This window comes from Phoxinus phoxinus (assembly GCF_949152265.1).
Source record: "Phoxinus phoxinus genome assembly, chromosome: 20".
NCBI lineage: Eukaryota > Metazoa > Chordata > Actinopteri > Cypriniformes > Leuciscidae > Phoxinus > Phoxinus phoxinus.
Genome location: NC_136895.1, coordinates 10,558,957 through 10,577,983, shown reverse-complemented (window position 1 = coordinate 10,577,983; position 19,027 = coordinate 10,558,957). Strand labels below are relative to the sequence as shown.

At 42.1% G+C, this 19,027-nt stretch overlaps 1 protein-coding gene across 1 annotated transcript in view; it reads left to right on the top strand.

Moving 5' to 3' along the window:
• Window positions 1-19,027, top strand: part of LOC306987785 (NACHT, LRR and PYD domains-containing protein 3-like) — a 55,480-nt gene that overhangs the window by 25,680 nt on the left and 10,773 nt on the right. The window contains 2 exon segments of the mRNA XM_079592335.1: window positions 9,263-9,433; window positions 9,512-9,676. Of these exon segments, the coding sequence (XP_079448461.1) occupies window positions 9,263-9,433; window positions 9,512-9,676 (336 nt within the window).

The window sequence follows — 19,027 nt, the reverse complement described above, 5'->3', positions numbered from 1 at the left end:
TTGTCTTAGACCAAGTGATTCAAGCTCTTGAAGAAGAAAAGGCACAATTAGAGGGGAAATTAGAAATGGAAATTGATGCCTCTGACAGAGAAAAATATGAAGAACGCTTAGCTGAAATTAATGCAGATCTGGAAGTTAATAAGACGATATTCCAGGAATCATCATCACAAGTTGAGCAAGAAGTTAGACGATCAGAAAGAGAAAGGCGTCCAACAGAAAAAATGCTTGAGTTGAGACATGACGAATTAGCAAAAAAAGAACGAAAGTTTATGTTCACATACTTAAACTTCAAAGCTGAAGCTCAGTTCATCAGATCTAAGCTGAAAGAAGAGTGCTCTAAAATTGAGTTAGATGATATGATTGTGACGGCAGAGAAACGTGAAGCAGAGTTAAAACAAATATATGAGAGTGTACGTGCACTGAACGTCCCATCTCAAGATATAAGAAGGAGAATGGATAGCTGCACTTCAGTTACTAGTGAAATAACTGCACTACTGAAAGGACGTTGCGCAGAAGTTGGCACTAAGGAGTTTGATGCTGAAGCTGTAAAAGAAACACTCCTTCAGTTACTGCAAAGAGATGACGCCAGGTCAGTTTATGGATCAACTGTGTCGAGAGCTGAAAGAGATAGTCAGCAGGGAAGTCATATGTCAGTAAAAAGGGCGGAAGCAGCGGCACGCTTAGCTGCAAAACGTGCTGAACTAAAGAGAGAAAAAGAAATCTCAGCTCAAAGGAAAGAGGTTAAAAATGCTGGAGGAGCAAAGGGATCTTGAAGCAATAGAAGCTGAATACATTGTGTATGCAGAAGAGGAATCAAGATTGAATGCTGAAATAGGAGATGCTAAAGAAAGAAGCACTATGCCTCCAAGTCAGCTTCCACTGCACCACAATAACCCTTCATGCATCAAGGTTTCCCAAGAAACTTTAGCGCAACCTTGCTCTGAAAATGAGCTAGAGACAAAAGTAGATGAGGTCTTGTTAGTGAAAGCACTAAAGGAATCCCTGGCAATGACTAAACTTCCAGCTCCAGAGCCATTCACGTTTACAGGTGACCCACTCAAGTTCACTGAATGGCGCACCTGCTTTAAAGCTTTGATTGAAACAAACTGTACAAGCCCAGCACATCGGTTGTTCTATCTGAAAAGGTACATAAGTGGAGATGCGCTTAGTGTACTAGAGGGAACATTTTATAGGAGTGATAAGGATGCATACACACAAGCTTGGGATGCCCTGAACAAGTGTTATGGACACCCCTTTGTAGTTCAAAGAGCGTTTAGAGCAAAGCTGAATGACTGGCCAAAACTTGGACCCAAAGAATCACTGAAATTAAGGGAGTTTAGTGATTTCCTCATCTCTTGCAAAAATGCAATGCCTCATGTACAAGGTTTGAGGGTCTTGGACGATTGTGAAGAAAACCAGAAATTGCTGCAGAAACTTCCTGACTGGATAACAACTCGTTGGAATAGGTATGTCACTAAAGCACTAGATGAAGAAAAGCCATACCCAAGCTTCAGTGAGTTTTCAGACTTTGTGGCAGAGGAGGCACGTATTGCATGTAATCCTGTTTCCTCTCTACTTGCGTTAAAACATGCAGATGAAAGGCCTGGGAAGGAGCAGAAACGTCTCAAGGCCAGTGCTCTGGTGCAAAATGTTAAACCCATTGCAAAGAGTGCATTGGAAAGAGAGAAATGCTCCAATCTAAGCCCTTCTATCACTCAGGATAAGAGACAAATAGAATGTGTCTGCTGTCAGCAAAATCATTTTATATACAAATGTTCAATTCAATTCAATTCAAGTTTATTTGTATAGCGCTTTTCACAATACACATTGTTTCAAAGCAGCTTTACAGAAAATGCATTTCAAAAATATACATACAAAAATACAGTTAGTTAATCATGAAATTTAGGGCATAACATATCGCCGGCGTTGGGTCGTCTCTTCACAGGCGTCGAGTCGTCTCATCACAGGCGTTGGGGCATCTGAAGTCTCCATGAGAGGCTGGATACTAACTGGAGCTGACAAACTCTATTTGAGTTATCTCGGGACAGGCGTCCCGAGATAACAACAAAAAAAGGCAGATGGGAAATAATTAGCGTAGCTGCTGTTCTTAATATGAATGCATTTGATCTGATTTAACTGTAGTATAAAAGGTATGAGATGCATCATGTGAATGCTTGGCTAAAGAGATGCGTCTTTAATCTAGTTTTAAACTGGGAGAGCGAGTCTGAGCCTCGGACAGTATCAGGAAGGCTATTCCAGAGTTTAGGAGCTAGATGTGAAAACGCCCTCCCTCCTTTAGTGGACTTAGATATCCTAGGTACGACCAGAAGCCTCGAATTTAGCGATCTTAAAGAGCGCGATGGAATATATGGCGATAGAAGATCTCTTAAATACACAGGAGCTAAACCATTTAGGGCTTTATAGGTCAGTAACAATACTTTGTAATTGATACGGAACTTAATAGGTAACCAGTGTAGAGATGATAAAATTGGTGTTATATGATCATATTTTCTTGACCTAGTAAGAACTCTAGCGGCTGCATTTTGGACTAACTGTAGCTTGTTTACGGAGGATGCAGGACAACCAGCTAATAGAGCATTACAGTAATCTAGTCTTGAGGTCATGAATGCATGAACTAACTTTTCTGCATCAGAAACTGATAGCATATTACGTAGCTTAGCAATGTTTCTAAGGTGGAAAAAGGCTGTTCTTGTGACATTTGAAATATGATTTTCAAAAGACAAGTTGCGGTCTAGTATAACACCCAGGTCTTTTACTGTAGAGGATAAAGTAACAGGACGTCCATCTAGATTAAGGTTGTATTGTAAGAGGTTTTGTGGGCAGTTTTTTGGACCAATCAGTAATACCTCCGTTTTATCTGAATTTAATAGAAGAAAATTACACGTCATCCAATATTTTATATCTTTAACACACTCTGTCATTTTAGATAATTTAGTGTTATCATCTGGTCTAGATGAAATATATAATTGAGTGTCATCAGCATAACAGTGGAAACTTATTCCATGTTTTCTTATAATATTACCAAGTGGCAGCATATAAATTGAGAATAGCAGGGGGCCTAATACAGATCCCTGCGGCACTCCATAATTTACTGACGTTATCTTTGATTTTTCCCCATTTAAATGGACAAAATGGTAACGGTCTGATAGGTACGATCTAAACCAGCTTAATGCCTGTCCCTGAACACCAGTGTAATTTTGAAGTCGATCTAAGAGTATTTTATGATCTATAGTGTCAAACGCAGCACTAAGATCGAGTAAAACTAGTATTGAGATACAGCCTTGGTCAGAAGCTAAAAGTAAATCATTTGTAATTTTAACCAGCGCAGTTTCTGTGCTATGATGTGGCCTGAATCCTGACTGAAACTTTTCATAGATATCGTTTTCTTGCAAGAAAGAGCACAATTGAGCGGACACAACTTTTTCTAGTATTTTAGACATAAATGGAAGATTTGAAATGGGTCTGTAATTTGCTAGGTTATTTGGATCTAATTGTGGTTTCTTAATAAGAGGTTTTATAACTGCCAGCTTGAATGTTTTTGGAACATGTCCTAAAGATAGAGACGAGTTAATAATATTGAGAAGAGGCTCTTCCACTACAGGTAACACTTCTTTCAGTAGTTTAGTGGGTATTGGATCTAATAAACATGTTGTTGGTTTAGATGCAGTGATAAGTTTATTTAGCTCTTCCTGTCCTATAGTTGTAAAGCGCTGTAGTTGTTGTTGAGGGGCGATAATTGAGGCTGAATCATAAGACGCTGTCAAAGATTGTACATTTACAATTGTGTTTCTGATGCTTTCTATTTTCTCAGTGAAGAAATTCATGAAATCATTACTATTAAAATGTAACGGAATATTTTGTTCAGGTGATGTCTGTTTATTTGTTAATCTAGCCACAGTGTTAAATAAAAACCTTGGATTGTTTTGGTTATTTTCTATTAGTTTGCGGAGATGCTCAGCCCTGGCTGCTTTTAGAGCCTTTTTATAACGTGACATACTGTCTTTCCACGCGATTCTAAAGACCTCTAAATTAGTTTGTTTCCATTTGCGCTCTAAGTTACGAGTTTCTCTCTTGATAACATGCGTAGCACTGTTGTACCATGGTGCTTTAGTTTTCTCTCTAACCTTTTTTAATCTAATTGGTGCAACAATTTCTAATGTACTAGAGAAAATGGTGCTCATACTGCTAGTCATTTCCTCTAGTTCATCTGTTTGTTTGGGTTCACTGAGGAGCGGAGATAGATCCTTTCAAAAACCTTTCAAATGTGAAAGGTTTGCGGCAATGCCTCTTGAGGAGAAGAAAAGATTTGTCATCAACAACAAGATGTGCTTTGGTTGTCTCCGAGTCGGCCATGTCTCCAAAAACTGTAGAAAGCGTGCTACTTGCAACATCTGCAGGCAGAGTCACCCCTCTCCACTTCATGAAGAACGCTCTCAAAGAGGAAAGCCAGAAGCTTCACCTGATGAAAGGGCTTCCACTAGCTTATGCAGTGTGGAGATGGATAATGGTAATCACACTTCGATGATTGTTCCAGTATGGCTCTCTTGTGCAACAAAGGACAGCCCAGAAATTTTAGCCTACGCATTGCTTGACACGCAGAGCAGTAATACATTTATCAATCAAGACATCTGTGATAAACTGCAAGCAAACACAGAACCTGTGAAATTAAAGCTGTCCACAATGACTGATAGAGCTTCAATAGAGAATTGTCAGAGAGCAGTTGGACTAAGATTGAGAGGTTATAGTCTGCAAGAGTACATCGAGTTGCCACCTGTATACACTCGAGAATATATTCCCTTGGAACGAGAAAGCATACCTACTTGCAAAAAGGCTCAGAGATGGATTCACCTGCTCAGTGTTGCAGACAAAATGCCAGATTTGTTGAATTGTCCTGTAGGGCTTCTAATTGGCTTTGATTGTCCAAGGGCTCTGAAGCCAACCCAAGTAATATCAGGGAAGGATCACGAACCGTATGCAGTCAAGACGGACTTAGGATGGAGTATAGTGGGATCCATAACACTCCATACTTGCTCTAGAAATGTAGCTGGGTTCTGTCATCGCATTTCTGTGAAGGAACTCCCAGCAATCACACCTGCTTCTGTAATCAGGACGTTAGAAGCAGATTTTCGGGATACAGACTCAAGAGAAAAGACAATATCTCAGGAGGACATTCAATTTCTTCAACAGTTGGATGAAATGACTCAACACAACAAAGAAGGACATGTGGAAATGCCCTTAACTTTCAGAGAGCGTCCTCAATTACCGAACAATAAGCAGCTTGCTACGGTTCGTTTGAAACATTTGAAAAGAAAACTGGAGATAAACCCCAAGTACAGAGAAGACTATGTGAGATTTATGGATAGTGTCTTTAGAGATGGTGATGCCGAAGAAGCAGATGGCACACCAAAAGAAGGCAATGCATGGTACATTCCGCACCATGGGGTATACCATCCCAGGAAGCCAGAAAAAATAAGAGTTGTATTTGACTGCTCAGCCAAATTTGAAGGTACGTCTCTAAATGACCACTTACTCACAGGTCCAGACTTAACAAATGCTCTAATTGGAGTGTTGTGCAGATTTCGTGAGCATCAGATTGCGATTGTTTGTGATGTGGAGAAGATGTTCCATCGCTTTCATGTCAGTCCAGATGATCGTGATTACCTGAGATTTCTATGGTGAGAAGAAGGGAACACCGAAAGGGAACCCAAGGAATACCGCATGCGAGTGCATATTTTTGGAGCTGCATCCTCTCCGGGCTGTGCGAACTACGGCATGAAATATCTTGCCAGCAAATATGAAACGGACTACCCACTGGCAGCAAGCTTCATTCGCAAAAATTTCTATGTGGATGATGGACTTGTCAGCGTTGATACCATCGAGAAGGCCAACAAGTTGGTTAGTGAAGCGCAAGAAGCCTTGGCTAAGGGAAAACTGCGTTTACACAAGTTTGTGTCCAATAGCAGAGAAGTCTTGAGTGCAATTCCAGAGAGCGAACGTGCCAGTGTAGTGAAGGATGTAGATCTGAACTACAATGAGCTTCCAATGCAGAGTGTACTGGGAGTAAAGTGGAACATAGAGACTGACACATTCTCATTTAAAGTTGACCTTAATGAAAAGGCTGCCACTCGGCGAGGAATTCTGTCAGTGGTTGCAAGTGTGTACGACCCATTAGGTTTTCTCGCCCCCTATATCTTGACTGGGAAGAGAGTGCTCCAGGAGATGTGCAAACGAGGGGTAGGATGGGATGAACCTCTTCCCTCTGATCTGAAGCCAAAATGGGATACATGGATCCATGACTTGGAGAATCTCCAAAAGGTTAAAATACCAAGATGCTTCATTCCTGGAAATATTGGCAGAATCCAGAAAATAGAGCTGCATCATTTTTCAGATGCCAGCAGTGATGGTTATGGGCAGTGTTCATACATCAGGATTGTTGCTGATGAACAAGTACATTGTGCACTGGTCATGGGAAAGGCCAGAGTAGCCCCTACGAAAGTTTTCAGCATACCACGCCTTGAGCTGACCGCAGCTACAGTTTCTGCGGCAGTAAGTCATGTTCTTAGGGAAGTGCTTGATCTGAAGGTAAATGAAGATTTTTATTGGACCGATTCCCAGGTAGTGCTAGGTTATATCAAGAACGAAGCCCGGCGCTTCCATGTCTTTGTAGCTAATCGTGTACAGAAGATAAGAGACTCTACAGATCCAAGACAATGGTTCTACGTGGAAACAAATCAGAATCCTGCAGACAGTGCGTCTAGGGGTCTCAAGGTGGCAGACCTGATGGACTCAAGTTGGTTGATAGGTCCCAAGTTCTTATGGGAACGAGAGATTAGCACTCATGAAAAATCCCCAGTGCTTCTTGTAGGTGACCCTGAGGTAAAGGTCCTGAAAACAGATGTCTGTGTAAGAGGTAGCTTTCTTGAAAGACTCTCAAGATTCTCAGATTGGAATACAGCCCTCAATACTATTGCTAGGATCAAAAGACTGGTGAACAAAGACAATTCAGGGTTCATTAGTGTAGAGGAGAAAAAGAAAGCAGCTCTTGTGCTCATCAAGGCAGCACAAAGAGAAGCCTTTGAAGAAGAACTGAAATTGCTCAGTCAAAACCCTGCTAAGCTGCCAAAGAATAACAAGTTATACCAACTTGATCCCATCCTCCAGAATGAACTGCTCAGGGTTGGAGGACGATTAAGAAAGTCTAGCGCAGCGTTTGAGTTGAAACATCCAGTAATTCTTCCTAAGGAAGGTATTGTCACACAACTAATACTTGACCATTGTCACAAGAAAACTCAACATCAAGGCAGAGGTCAAACCTTGAATGAGCTCAGAGCCAGTGGATATTGGGTATTGGGTGCAAGCAACGTAGTGGCCAAGAACATAAAAAATTGTGTTACTTGCAGAAAGCTGCGTAGATCAGTCAAAGAACAACGTATGGCCGACCTTCCAGCTGACCGAGTGGAACCCTCACCTCCATTCTCGTATTCTGGTATCGACTGTTTCGGTCCCTTCTACACAAAACAAGGTCGGAAGGAATTCAAGAGGTATGGACTGTTGTTTACGTGCTTGAGCTCCAGGGCTTTACATTTAGAGATGCTAGAAGATCTTTCCACCGATGCATTTCTGAATGCCTTAAGATGTTTCATAGCAATCAGAGGAGCCGTGCGACAGATCAGATCCGACCAAGGCACGAATTTCGTGGGAGCTAAGAATGAGCTGGAGAAAGGTTTGAAGGATATGGACCAAGAGAGGATCTCTACCTTTCTTGCAAGCAAACAATGTGACTTCCTTATGAATGTTCTTGAAGCAAGCCACATGGGAGGTGTGTGGGAACGCCAAATAAGGACTGTTAGGAGTGTGATGAACGCTGTTCTGGCACAAGCTAAAGGAAGACTGGATGACACTTCATTAAGGACATTTTTCTATGAGGCAATGTCAATTGTAAATAGTAGGCCGCTTACCACTAACACAATAAATAACCCAAAGAGTGTTGAGCCTTTGACGCCTAATCATCTGCTCACAATGAAGACCAATCCAAAAATTAGTAGTAATAGTTGAAAACAACTCTTAAGCTATGAGTGAAACCACAAAATGGGATTAGACTAATTAGTTTTGACATCTAAAATAGTGTAATTCTAATAAAGGTCAAATAACACTGGTTGTGAAGGTGTTGAAAGATGAATGAAAGTTAAGTAACAGCTTATAGGAAATTTGCAGGATTTCTTTGATTTGATCACAATATTACTGACATAAATCCTTGTAATTTTGGTGGCAGTGTAGCTGTCGCAGATAGTGTATTTTCTTGCTGAATATTTGTGTCACCTTTTGAAAGTTTTTTGTTTGTTTGTTTGTTTTGTTTTATAAATGTTGTATAATACTTGAATACTTATTTGGGAATTTGATTTGCATGATAGTTTGGCAATAGTGACACCTACTGAAGAAAACGAGTAACATAAGACGTACTGGTCATGTGATTTGATTATTTGCGTGAACACAGAAAAAACAGAGAAACACGAGGTGTCACACACGAATTGAGAGACCTGTGTACAATTGAGAATTGTTTGATCAGAAAATGTCTCCTAATGTCTCCTGAATCCTGATTGGAAGGCACACGGTATGTTTGCATATATCTTGGTTATCATTTATTTATCATTTAAGGTACTGTGTTGATTTCAGTTCAATAAGCTAAATGAACGACGTCATGGAAAAATCACTTCATCACGAATTTGATTGTAATTTTGGTTTATTTTCAGTTTTTTCACGGTGTCCATTTGATGTTGTGATGTTGATTGTCCTGGTTCTTGAGATGAAGACATTAAAAATAGAAGACATCGAAGGCATCAGTTGAAGCGTGGTTTTTTCTGGTCTGGAGAAAACATTCAGGAGCCATTATAGCTTGTCACTGTACCACAATAACCCAGCACCAAAAGTGTACCAAAATTATGTAGACATAATTTCAGCACCAAATAACAATGACTTCAGTACAATATAGGTTTTTTTATATAAAATTTAGTCACAGACGTAAAAATAAATAAAATAAACAGTTATTTTATTAACTTATTTACTTTAACTAGGATAATGTTCTGGGAAGGTTCACTTTAGTAAAACCTAAAAATAACCTGCAGGGAACGTTCTGTATAAGTTCTCTTTAGGTTGTTACAAAAAACCCTCCCTGCAAAAAAAAAAAAAAAAAAAAAAAAAAAAAACATACAGAGAATGTTCAATCATTTTTTCTTCTGTTTAGATTGTCCATCTGTAATTTCACTGATCAGTGTTGTGAAAGTGTGGCTTCAGCTCTACAGTCATCAAACTCCTGCTTAAAGGAACTGGACCTGAGTAACAATAACTTGAAAGATTCAGGAGTGAAGCTGCTCTCTGATGCACTGAAGAAAAAATGTAAACTGGAGAATCTGAGGTATATATATAAAATAGTCATAAAACTGAGGGGATATAAATGTATATATATTTATGCCTTTGATGTCTGTCATTGTAGATTATCTGGCTGTATGATGACAAAAGAAGGATGCTCTCATCTGGCTTCAGCTTTGAGTTTAAACTTCTCACATTTGAGAGAGCTGGATCTGAGCTACAATCACCCTGGAGATTCAGTGTTCACTGCACTGATGGAGGATCCAAACTGCCAACTGGAAACACTCTGGTATGATGGACACTATGTTTACATAAACACTTTTTAATTGATTTAAATGTAGCCTATTCTTATAGGATTTTATTCTTATTGATAATTGTGTGTATGAGACGAAGAACCATATAAGTCCATATTTTCAAATTTTGAATAATACTTTTTTTTTATTTGGACTCTTGATTATAATTTTTATTTTTTACTTGAAGATAGACAACAAAAGCTTACCAATTCTAATGAGATAAGTTTTTTTAGTATCAATCTTAAAAATAAAAGTTAGAGTAATTTACATTTCTGGAATGTGGAAGAACAGTATATGTCCAGTTAATGTGGAATAACAGTATAAGTCCAATTCATCATATCACTTTAAACCATTTATCTACTATCTTAGTTTTAATACAGTAACAGAACATTAAAGAAAATATTAAGCATTTCTTTCTTTCAATTTATTTTATTTTTTGCCAACGTAAATCACAGAACAAAAACACGGACAATACAGTACGAACAATGAACAATACATAGGTATTGACAAAAATAATTTTTTGTTCCTTTAACTTTTATAATACATTTCATAAATAATTACCCCATTCATTAATTCACTAAATAAATAGATACCTATATATTCCTATTATACATCATAAAATAAGGCATACAAGATAAGCTACAACTACTATTATGATTAATTTTACACAATATACCCCACCTTACCCTGCACATAACCAACACATACTAGGCTACTCTACACATTCTAATGTCCCATAAAATTCTTGGGCCTCCGCTGGCATGTAGGCTAGCATTTTCATTAGGTCACAGTGCTTCTCCTTCTTGATGGGTAGAGGGTCATTGTAAGCACGAGCATACGTGGTGAAGAACAAGGTAGCTGGAGGTGGTTGATTCTTCCTTTGTTTGGTGATCAGCCAGGTCTTCCATCCCTCGTAGAGGCTGTGGTTTCCTTTTGTGTGGACACACCATGGATCAGCAGCTGAAATTCAATTCATTCAACAAGAAATTCAATAAAGATAATTTTTTCATGCACATATCCCCAACACTGTTAATCTCAGAAAATCAACTCTTTAGTTTTTTACCTGTCACTTTCAACAACATCATGGATGTGATTAGGAAGCCAGGTGGTCGCTTTAATGTTGCATCAGGGAGCTGCCTGAAGTCCGCACATTTCATCTCAATTACTTGAAATGGATGCTGCTGCCTGGCTCCACGGATCATCTCGGCGACATCGTGTGGAGTGTGGACACCTTACGCCTCTTGTCCAGCGTGGCAAAGGAACGGTCACAGGGAAGGAAGGAGTGACCAGACACCATGAACTTCTGCTCTATCTGACTGAAGTACCCTCTAGATACGAGCAGGGCCATGAGGTTTAGGACTCGCCAGTTGTTGTTCTGCCCACAGCATCGGTCACTATAGATGATGAGCTTCCGTTCTTTTGCCTGGACTAGGGGAGCGAAAGATTTTTCTGCCCACTTCAAAAGACAGCTTGCCACCTCGATGGAACCTCTGTGAGCGATGCCCTCATGCCAGAGCCACATTGTAGGAGGATCGTCAGTGCCCATCTCCTGGATACAGAGGTTGTAGTTGGCCAGCTGCCGTTGATAGTATACGTTGGAGTGTGTCAGGTTTGGCGTGAACACTACCCCCTGCATGTCGATACAAATGACATGGCAGTCATCATTGGCTTTGGCCCACTCTGTGTCAGCCTGCAACTGGGTGTACGCTTTTTCAGCTTTCCGGTGGTGAAGCTCACTCTCGGCTGCAATCTTCAACCTTTCTCCATCTGTTGTAGCAGCTGTTCATTTAGAGAACAGGGCATCACATTTCGAACAAGTGTCACTTCTTGGCTGCCCAAAACTGAGGTTCTGCTGCTTGAAGAGGTCCCTATAGAGCCAAAACTTTGCAGTGGATGTTGGATTGTTTTCCTTGTACAGGCGGAACATGCGGAGCAGGTTTAAATCAGAGCTCAGGTACTCCCTCTCCACATCTCCCTTCATCCGTGAGTAGTGGTTCGGTTGGCGTGGGAAGCTCAGGATATGCTCTCTTATTCCCTCTCTCACTGCAGGATGAATACTATGAGGCCTAAAAAAAAAACACACAACTCATGAACAAGGGAAATATAATAAACTATGCTGGTCTATTTTGCACAATTGTATTGTTTCTGTGACAATAAAATTAATTTAATGTATAATTCTAAACTTTCCTCTAAACTATACGATTTTGTTTGTCACATACAGTCATTAAAGGGATACTTCAGGATTTAGCATTAAGCTTTGTATCAGTAGAAAACCTAATTCTTTTTAGTATTTTTGAATTACCATGCTTTCCTCCCTCATATCCCCCTGAGATGAAAGATTTATGTATTTTTTGTCTGGAAAAAGTCCTCAATGACGCAAAAATCGTCATTGTTTACATGCACACCTTTTGTTTCAATCTAACTGAATTCATTCCGATTTGTGAATCTGAATGTAGTGTTTACATGAATGCTAAACATGTGATTGATTGATGTGTGCGTTTTAGCATTGCAATCTGGGAGTTGTTGTCTTTCATCCCCATAAATCAAAAATAAATTTTCTGGCTTTTCTCAGTCTAGAAGGCTCCAAATTCCAAATAAGATCATGACCTTTGTATCATGTTGTAATGATACAAAGAATAATCATACATCACATTTGCATAGCACTTTACCTCTGATATCGATCTCAAAGTGCAAAAATATGTTTCCTGACTGGGCAACAACAGTGAGCTTAATCCTAACCATTACGGTACATGCACGCTGGCGTTATAGGGTGGCAAAGCACCAGACTCCCTATAATGCCAACGTCCAGTGCACCATTAGATCAGGGAATGTTGTAGGGCAACTGATGCTGACATTGGTGCAGCTTTAAAAACTAACAGGACAAGAGCATGAGGTCCTTCAAGATTTTTTTTTCTTATGTTTTCCTCTGAAGTCCTCTAATGGAGACCTGACTTTTGCTACCTGCTCTGTTCCCTCAGACTGACTGCCTAACTTTTCTTGAATAACCTTTTCAAAGATAAGTAACTTTAAATAAATATGTAATGGACAATGTATCTAATTAAAATCATGCATGTAATAAAAAGTTAACAAACGGAAAACGCTAGGCTATATAAAACTTGCCTGTAGGCGACTGTTGGTCAGTTGAAAGACTGACATAAATGTGAGCTTACAAACAGCAAGTCTTTGGCCTCCTTGTTGCACATGGTACTTGAAGGTATACTTCCTCTTAGTTATCTCAGTGTCAGGCCCACGTGGTCGCCTGCGACTCACCTTGTGCTAGAAGTAAAAAGACATTTACCATAGCGTAGTAGGCTAGCCGTCGTGTAGAGGTGTCAAGTTAAGGTCATTAAGTATGTGAGTAGGCTTTGGTTAGGAGAATGAATAAGCCAATGTGTATGCCTTTTAGGGCACCAATTCGCTGTGGTCTGTAATGCACATGGCGGCCTACTTGATGCAGATCATCAACATTTACAGTGATCAGGCACATGTGCAGTCTTAGTGAATTGAAGGCATACAGTAGTATTAAATTCACTGGTTATTTCATGGGCCTACATTGTAATGCATTGCATACTGTTGACATATGAATTGCTTACAGTAAGTTAGCCTATGCATTTTTTTATTATTACCTTTTTATTTTATTTTATTTATTTATTATATAACAAGTAACAAACATAGCATAGCATACAATATTACAAAACAAAGTGTTGCATTAAATGGTAACAGGGGATTAAAAAATTATATCAAAATATTTTAAACGTCAATTTTTTTTTCTTTTACCAATTTCAGTGAAGACATAAAGCAATCAAATTCTACTCTAAACATCTTAAAGATTGGGGATGAATTTACATATGTTTATGTATATATAATTCTGCCAGCAGTACGTATAACACAATCAATGAATGGTATAACATTAGCCTATGTGACGCAGCTGGGCTGGTGTTAGAGACGCACCTAAAGCGTTTCGATTCATTTCTCCGTGGTTATAGGGAGTAACGTTAGAGACATGCTTAAAAACATCCCCTGAATTTTAACGCCCCCTAATTTTCTCAGCTTTCATTTCGACCCATTCATGACTTGATTCGCTAAACAGTCTGAGGTGTATGAACTTTAGTTACGTTAGACGCCCAGTAATATGCCCCTGTAACTAGCTACAAAGTAACTGGCTAGCCAGCTAACATTATCCCGCTAGCCAACGTTAGGGACATCAAACACAGCTAAAATGTTTCGATTAATTTATCCGTGGTTATAAGGAGTAGCCTACAGCATTTATTTCGACTCATTCATGACTTGATCCGTTAAACAGAGTGAGCTATATGAACTCTAAAGTTAGTAGACAACGTCCAGTAGCCTACACGCCCCTCTGACTGTAACCGCTAACTTTAGATCCTTTGTATACAGTTCTTTCACTCACCTCTTTCGGTGGACTTTTTCCTCGTGTTTGCTCTCCTCTCCGGTTCACATATGGTTTCCCAGCATCCCTTAAATACTTCCTTGCTCTGTCCTTCCATTCATAAATGTTCGTTCTCCTTTTTTTGCCGAGGTTTTGCCTTTTAATGTCCGCAGCGGACATGAAAGCAACCAGCGTCTCCATTTTTCGTTAGTGGACATAAACGGTTTTTCCACGTGAGACTATTTTAAAATTCAAAATACAGAGCTTTGGTCGCGGGAACACCCGCCCAAAGTGATTCTGTATACAAAGTAGCACACATACATTCAAGTCACATGGTTATCTCAATTTTTGTTTTTTTGGACTTATACGGTTGTTCGTCGCATGAACTCAATTCACAAAATACTCATTACATCAACTCTAAATTAAGGGACGGAGTTGATATATATGTAGGGTGAGCAGATTTATCTTGGTGGTTTACAGGACGGGATGGACAGGCATAACCGACTGTATTTACGCAGGATTTAATTTACAACTTTGTCTGAACATTCAGGCGCAAAGAGAACTGAATTCGAGATCGGGCGCTGTCTGAGAGAGCGCTTCTGCTGTATCTCATTCAGCGCAATACTACATTGAGTTCTTTTTCACAACCGACTATGCAAAATAACTTGATAAACTCTTTTTGAAGATCCCCGTTAATTGTACACACATTCTGCTTGACATCTTCGTGTCTTCACTAACGGCAAGTTAATCGATAATGAATTGTGATTGGATGATAATTTTGTTCTAAAAAATATACTCTGATGAGAATGGCTAGGCTACCTTTGATTACGCTATTCTCGCGTGACAGAAGACTACTACTGGCTTTTATATGATCACCTAGCAAAGACAAAGGAGGGGGGGGAGGCGGGGTAAAAATAATTCCTTCGTTAATAATTTGTTACACAGACCTTTATTATATTGAACATTTATCAAAAATGATTCCCTCTAATTTATATTTATATTAAATATGTGTAAAAGCCGACTATTCGGCCCAACTTCCGGTCTCCAAATAGCCGGTGTTCAAGTAGCGTGTTCAAGTCTTTCCAGCGTCTCAAAGGAATTTTGGTTAAATAAGACACATGTTCTCATATGCAATTATCTCGTTTTAATCTGACTCCATGAATTAAAAAGGTTCAATGTGCAATAAGGTTATGTTTACACTTAAAATAGTTACAACATTGATATAATGAGAATTTAAACCATTTGTACCCAGCATAAATGTAAAATGTTACCTGAGAGAGAGAGAGAGAGAGAGAGAGAGAGAGGGAGGCAGAGAGCCTCTCTCAAGACCAGCTCAGCATCCAGAGAAAAGAGAGCCCGATAGAGCAAGCACACCTTCCTTTATACTGTTTGCCCAGGTGATATGGGGGATGGGGAAAACCACCCTCAAATTGCTTTCCCAGTTCTCTTACGTAGAGTTCTCTCGTACTGCGTCGAAAGACGCTACGGGAAAGATATTTCTTTTTCGAGATTGAAGCCTAAAAATTAATCCTTAATTTTGTAAAATATTGTAAAACGCTTTTCTGTAGCATACAACCTTAGGCGGAGCAAAATCGCTCACCCATTGGCTGCTCCGCCAGAAAAGCACAGCCTATGCGAGGCCAGTGACGCTGACCAATGAGGGCGCTTCGCGCCCTTCTGCGTCATCTCCCGCCGAAACGGGCGTGGTCTAGGCCTATAAATACAAGCATAGCTGTCTCCCACTCTGATTTTCTAAAATTCACGAAGCTACACGCATCGTTGGATTGGATTCGAGCCGCCACAGCCGTTTGGAACAAGCACCTCAGCAGGACGCGCCTCTTACCTGAAGCCGCTGGTCATCGCCGCCTTCAGCCGCCGTTCCCTGCTGCGCTTCTCCGGCGTGGAATATCCTTTACATTATGTGTGTGTGTTTTGTGTGTGTGTTCGCCGTCGCGTCACACAGTTTTTCCACCACTAAAAGAGCCGAGCGTCTTTTTCAAGATGCCTCGCACCTCCTGTGGCTCGTGTAGAGCCCCGCTCAGCGACTGGGACCACGTGCTTGTGTTTCCTGCCTGTGAGGATCACGCAGCTTCAGCTCTCGTCGATGGCGGCTGCCATCACTGTGATTTGATGCCTACGGTGACTCTGCGGACTCGCCTGGCGTTCATTTACTGAAGCTGCAGCTTTCCGCCCGCTGCAGTGCCGCGCCGTGAAAAGCGGCGTGCTCAGCGGAGCCCGGAACCTCCCTCCACCACGAGGTGCTCGCCACTGTTGCCGCCAGCTTCTCCGGATTTCACTGGCCGGATTTCACTAAAATGTCTCGCTCGCACAGTCCCAACATACGCGACCGTGCCAGTGTATTTTGCAGTCACCAAATCGGCATCAATGCCCGTTTGCCTTGCACACAAACGCCGTTTTCACGACGCCCCAGGTAAATCTGAAAATGTATTTTCTGGTGTCCCGGCCACGGCCGATGGTGTAATGTGTGTATCCGTAATGCCCATGACCCAGTGCCCATTCGTACACACAAGCACAGCCCTACACAATACAGGGCTTGCACACATAAAATCGACTCATGTCGATTGTGCATCACATGTAAGTTAGTGAACGTGCCCGCTTTTCAGTGCCCACAATCACTACACACTGCATGTCCCGTGGTTTCTGTAAAAACGAAACGAATGCACGGTCAGTCGGTTCTGATAGACAGTACTCTCTGTGCTACACGGTGTCCCGGGCCACGGCCGATGATGTAATGTGTGTAACTGTATGCCCATGACCCAGTGCCCATTCGTACACACAAGCACAGCCCCACACAATATAGGGCTTGCACACATAAAATCGACTCATGTCGATTGTGCATCATATGTAGTGAGCGTGCCCGCTTTCAAGTGCCCACAATCACTACAAGCTACATGTCACACGGTTTCTATGAAACGAAACCGATGCACGGTCAGTCAGTTCTAATAGACAGTACTCCCAGTGCTATAAATGTACCCGCGTTCACGCACCCACATTTATTCTCAAACATGCCAAGCCGTACGGGAGAGAGAGCTGAGCGCGAGCGGGCTGCCCGCTCGATTAAGCGCGCCCCCGCATCATACGCTGCAATGGCGCCCATGTTACAGCACACGGCTGCTCTCGTGTCGCCGCCATTTCGCGACCAGAGCCCGGTTTTTCAACCCGTGCAAGCACAGCCCCGTACAACACAGGGTCTGCACGAAAGAAATCGATTCATGTCGATTGTGCATCACATGTAGTGAACGTGCCCACTATCCAGTGCCCACAACCACTACACACTGCACGACCCGCGGTTTTCTGTAAAAACGAAACCAACGCACGGTCAGTCAGTTCAAAAACACAGTATCCCCGGTGTTATAAATGTGCCTCCTACCACGCGCCCACATTTATTCACAAACATAACGAGCCCTATGGGGCTCGCCCCCGCGCTCTCTCTCTCAACTCAGAGAGTCGAGCGCGCGCGGGATACTCAGACGCCACGGCGTCCATGTTACAGCACACGGTTGCTCTCGTGTCGCCGCCATTTCGCGACCAGGGCCCAGATTACATTCAACCCCTAGTCACTCGTGCGGATGCATGGGAAAGACTTCCTGGGGTTCTCAGAATGGGTGCTATAGACTATAAAAAGAGGCTATTCGCTACAGCTTTATCGACGCCCTCCCCGTTACACGGCAAGAGTCGAAACCACGGTAAAAACAGAAGTAGCACATCTACTTCGAGCCGAAATAGCGAAGCTATTGAACAAAGGGGCCATAGAGCCTTTATCTCAAGCTCAGAGCGAAGGGGGTTTGTACAGCAGATATTTCCTGGTACCGAAGAAAGACGGGGGTCTCAGACCCATTTTAGATCTGAGGCATCTGAACAGAGCGCTGACAAAGCGAAAGTTCAGAATGCTCACGACCAGAAAAATCCTCGCGCAGATTCGCCGAGGAGACTGGTTTATGGCAATAGATCTGAAAGACGCGTATTTTCACATACAAATTGCGTCACGTCACAGGCGATTTTTGAGATTCGCCTTCGAGGGCCAGGCATATCAGTACACAGTCCTGCCATTCGGCCTGTCCCTAGCACCTCGTACATTTACAGTGTGCATGGACGCGGCGCTGGCACCCCTGAGACTCCGAGGCGTTCGAATTCTGAATTATTGGGACGATTGGCTGATTCTAGCTCAATCACCTTCAGAACTCACTCGCCACAAAACCCTAATACTCAGTCACCTCGAGTGCTTAGGTCTAAGAGTCAATTGGGAGGAAAGTTCACTGTTTCCCAGTCAAAGGATCTCCTTTTTGGGACTGGATCTGAACTCACTGTCTATGACAGCACAGCTGTCATCACAGCGCAGGCGAAACACCCTGCAGATGGCGAAATCCTTCCGCAGAGGCCATATAGTGCCGCTCAGAAGATTTCAGAAAATGCTAGGCCTTATGGCCTCAGCCTCGGCAGTACTACAGTTGGGCCTGCTGCGCATGCGCCCACTGCAGTTCTGGCTGGGAGCGCGTGTACCGCGCCGAGCATGGGATCACGGTCGTTATCGCCTCAAGGTCAATCAGGAATGCATTTCAGCCCTGACACCATGGAGAGCGTCAGACTGGTACCGGTCAGGTGTAAGCCTGGGGACTTCCTCGAGCCTGAAGGTGGTGTCCACGGACGCGTCCACCTCAGGCTGGGGAGCACTGCTCGAAGGCAGACCGTTCTTTGGCCAGTGGGCGGAACGAGTCAGACTACCGCACATAAACTGCCTGGAGATGATGGCAGTGGACTTTGCGCTGAGGCGCTTTCGTCCTCGGATAAAAGGGCACCACGTCCTGGTCCGTTCGGACAACATGTCGGTAGTAGCCTATATAAACCGACAGGGGGGCGTGAAATCCCGAAACCTCTTTAGGCTGACGGAACGCATCCTGGTATGGGCCCATCACAACCCGCGCTCGCTGAGAGCAAT